We start from the raw sequence: 4,548 nt of genomic DNA, 5'->3' as shown, positions 1-4,548 counted from the left end.
GTTTTAATGATAACATGCGTTAATCAGATGCAAATTTCTTTCCAATTGCACAGTACATTCTGTGTAATGAAGGGGGGCAAAATAGTAAAAATATGCCAAAATGCATTTTATTTTTGTAACACGAAAACCTGCTGATCAACTCACTCTGCCTTGAGCTTCATGGCAAAGTGCCAAGGTCCTTCGGACAGAAATCTGTTCACCCTCACAACGAGATAAGTGTTGTCTGATTTACATGTGTAAGTCACCCTGTTTTAAACCCCTTAAGTGCATTTGTGTTCCATAAAAACATAATAAATCTTTAGTATTGCTGTATGTTATGCCTAAAAAAGACAAAGGTGCACTGTGAGTGCAGGCAGTTAATTGCTCTTGGTACGAATTATGTGTGAAGTCAGCTCTCTCTGACACAGCTTGGTAGTACCAGTGAAGGCTGGAGAGTTGATGGCTGGGCAGCTGCCATCCCCCTCTACCCTGGAAGCTAAGGGAGGGTACAATTTTGGCAAGAGAGCTCCCCATGAATATTTCACAGCAGGTAGCGGATCTTTTCAGCTACTCTATTTTGACAACAATTCCCACGACTTGTGAAATGCATCGACTCTGAGTGCTAAGGAGAAGCTGGCAGAAGTGTGATGAATCTGTCTTTTTTTTTTTTTTTGAGTAGGATAAGCATGACACACAGAGCGCTTGCTGAACAGGGGCGAGTATGACTTTCAGAAAACACTTCAAAAGGCATTTTTATTGTGTGAACTTAGCAATAACGTGTTCTCCACCTGCTGCAGAGCACTTCCTCCAGCTCACACGTTTTCCTTTGTCTTGCACGTCAGTCTCAAATAAACTGTGAGAATAACAGCTCACTGCTTTTTCAAATGACAATGTTACATGAAATAGGCACTATTTCAAGAACCCTCATCAGAGCATGAAGCCAGCACAACAGGTTTAGTGCCATAAAGGGGCGCCTGGGTGGCGAGGACAGAGAAAATGCTTTGAAATTATCTTGTAATCAAATTAACAGTAACACTTCTCTGATTAGGTTTTCATCAAGCAAAGATTATTTTAACATTAATGGGATGAGGCCGAGAGACACACAGTCAATCTCTGCCAGCATCTTGGGCTCTTGGAAACTTGTTTACTTCTCTGCAGGTCCATTTCTTTATATGGGTTTTAAGGCAGTCCAATACATATACAGACACACATTTATGTTATATACACATGTACATGTCACACTGGGAACAAGGAGCAGTTTTGCTTAAAGCAGTTTCAAGGCAATTCACCTACTGCATTTCGTTATTTATACACAAACACATATAACCAAAAGACATGCCTACATCCAACTGAGAAAGCAAAGAGCTACCATGGTAGTGCTTCCCAAGGGATTTATCTTCTATAAATATAAAACCATCCCACCCACAGAGTTTACTGTGCACTACTAAGATAAACATTTATATCATCTCACAAGCAATGGACCATCTCGCACCTGCTGCAAACGAGCAATTCATGCAGAGTGTCATCTGTTTTCTGCTCTAGTTCTGAAAAACTCATGTCATCACATGCTCACAGAGCTACATGATTCTTTGTTTCTTGCTGAGAAAGTTCTAGTGCAGATCAATTCAGGTTCATTCAGGCAATTCTGTATTAGATTTGGTAATTCTCCACTCAACAGTCATCGAGTATGGGGCAAACATTCTAAGTGATTACCAAACTGACAGTAGGTTGCAACATAGTGCAAACTGACTTCAATTTGTGCACCATCAGTAGATAAAAATCATTATATTCACAATGAGAAGTACCTTTCAAACATGTATTTTTCACAAAATAAATGAGTTAGCATCTGCAAAGTGCCGGAGACATAAAAACATTACAATATTTGGAAAATGTTGTATAAGACAGAAAGAAAGCCCTTCAATTCTGGTCTACACAACCTCTATAAAAGCAAGTATTTCATGGAAAATTAGTTCAAGTCCCCAGAAAAAATATTTTCTTATATATATATTATAAAATATTTCATGCATTCACCCAATGTTGCCAAATTCCAACCTGCTAACATTAAAATCATTAATCCTACACATACTTTAATTGAGTAAAGGGATTTCAGTGACCATGCTCAACCAAACTTTTAAAATAATCGAGCTCACTTAAAAGGCTAATGAGCTTTGGTAGGCTGGCTCCTTCCCACCTGACAGCTCTGCTTCCACATCAACCAGAAGAAAGAAGTTGTATCTGTGGGTTTTTGTTTTGCTAATTAAATGAAGATACCACTCAGAAAACTTGAGTTGCTAAAGAGAAGGTTACTATAACTCTCTATGCTAAGTATCAACACACATTAATACAGACTAGATGCTTTGATTCATGTAGAAATATCTGGGAATATGTGAATACTTTGAGATACACATAAAAAATTTCTTTAGTTACTGCTGTAGTAGTGAAACCTCTATAATGTAAGAATTCCTATCTGTTACTGGCTATATAAAGTAGAAATCTTAAAAATGCCATTCAGATATCCTCAATTTCAAAATATATTCAATTCAAGAATAAAAATATACTCTTGTTAAAACTTAAAACTAGAGAGAGTCATGAGTATTTTCTAATATAGGCCTATGCAGTTATGAAATTTGCCCCAGAAATGCAAGTAAGACCCCCTACCTCGACTGCTGCTGCTCATATAGAAAAAAAATCAAGAATTCCGAAAATGTATAGCTCTCAGTGTGAAGATTACTAAACTCATTTTAATAATGTAACCTGACTGATTAAAAAAAGTGTTCCCCAGTTAATCTTCTGTCACTCACTCCACTGTATCATCACTTAGATAAATTAAGTTAGCAATCTCTGTGAAATTCAGGTTTCTGCTCCATGCTGCATCTGGTCAGTTACTAAAATAGTAAGGAACACAATAACTCTAATGAAAGAAAATTCCACTTGCCTGTAATTTACTGGTCCTTTTTGGAGAACTATTACATAAAACATTTACAGGAGCCGACAGCCAGCCGCTACATTCCGCATTAAGATATGCGAATCCTTTTCTAGCTCCTTTACATTTTAAAGGCATGAAACTTTTACAAATGCAGCAGATATTTTAGCACTGAAATTTGTAACTCCTGAGATCTCTCAAAACCTAGATTACTGGGTTGAAATTGCACCATACAACTACGACATGATGTGCAGAAAATAAGAGTAAGACAAGGACTAATTATGTTCCTGCTTAAGTAGGAGGTAGATATTGAGAGTAGCCACCCATAACACTTACAGCACACTTGCATAAATTAGATGTATAATTAAGTACATATTTTAAGTCATTTTAAATAATAATAAATAATTTTAAGCTTTTTTATTGTCCATCCTCTAATTTAATCCTTATATTTTTATTTATCTTTTCCATACTTCAGCTTGTCACCCTGATAGTCAAGAAAACATTGCTAAATTTAGAGTGACACCTTGTCATATAGTTCCAAATGATTTGTTGAAGATAGCACTGCTGGTTTTTACTGCTGTTTGAAGTAGATCAATATTTCTGACTAGATATTAAAAATGTAAATATATGTTAATGCACTACGCCTTTAACTGTCATTAAGACACAAGCAATAATTCTGAAGAATAAGAAAATAAATCTACAGTGACCAGGGAGAACAAATCTATTACACATGAGCATAGCATTGGTCCTGTAAGTGCAGGCTAACTCTCCTCACTTGGGTAGCCCACAGCTGCTCTCTTGTGTCAAGCACTCTTCCAATTTGTCACCCACACAAGCTCCTTTCCAACCTCAGCATTGGGGATTGCCCCAGGGACAGAGTACGTGACTGCACATCACGTACCCTTCTACTGAAAACTTGCACTAACCTTCCCAGCCCACCTAACTGCAAAGCAGGAAATGTGATGGTAACACAGAAGATGAGATGGCCAAAACACCAAGTTCATCACAATGAGTTTGCAGCTCTGGGGTTGTAGAGTCCAAAGAAATATTATAATAAAAAAAATAAAAATTGAAGTAGTTAGGTATCTGATAGTTAAAGATAGTCAGAATCTATATTCCTCTTAAGTCAGATAACATCTGAAGCAGTTTTTCTATCTATTCCCTTTTCTTCTGTTATCAAAAGGGAAGGTGCACCCAAGATGGGCTCTTTTTCTCACTTCACCAGATGAGTAATCAATAAGTAATTAATCTTTACTTGCCACCGTTAGCAACTGAACAATGCAAGGTGGTTGAGAGAAGGGCTTATTTTTAGCTTTGTCAGATAAGACTACACATCAGACTAATCAATTGCACTTTGGCTGAAACATATGGTGAGCTTCAAGCAAAGTCTGAAAAAAAGGGTATGTTCAATTAAAAATACACACAAAATGTATTCCAGTCCATTTCTAATAACTTTCATATACCATAGTTTCTATAATTTAAGAAGATACCTTTAAACATTAGCAAACCATAAAGATAAAGGGAATCAAATCCAACCTTTGATCCATAGAGATACTGTGGCTGTGCATTAGGCTGCTTATCACGCTGAAACTCCTGAGAAAATGGCAGCACCGTCCGAACAAATCTATATAAAAAAATAAAAACAA

General features: G+C 36.8%; 1 protein-coding gene across 3 annotated transcripts in view; it reads right to left on the bottom strand.

Annotated features, from left to right (window-relative positions):
* CYFIP1 (cytoplasmic FMR1 interacting protein 1) overlaps nucleotides 1-4,548 on the bottom strand; it is a 76,032-nt gene that overhangs the window by 24,571 nt on the left and 46,913 nt on the right. For all 3 annotated transcript variants that reach the window (XM_031058348.1, XM_031058349.1, XM_005422695.3), the window contains exon 23: nucleotides 4,439-4,526. In XM_031058348.1, coding sequence (XP_030914208.1) covers nucleotides 4,439-4,526 — 88 coding nt within the window. The remainder of the gene's footprint in view (nucleotides 1-4,438; nucleotides 4,527-4,548) is intronic.

The sequence above is a fragment of the Geospiza fortis genome, unplaced genomic scaffold (genome assembly GCF_000277835.1).
Source record: "Geospiza fortis unplaced genomic scaffold, GeoFor_1.0 scaffold366, whole genome shotgun sequence".
NCBI classification, from domain to species: domain Eukaryota; kingdom Metazoa; phylum Chordata; class Aves; order Passeriformes; family Thraupidae; genus Geospiza; species Geospiza fortis.
The sequence above is the reverse complement of the archived record's forward strand: the minus strand, read 5'-3'. Positions and strand labels throughout refer to the sequence as shown.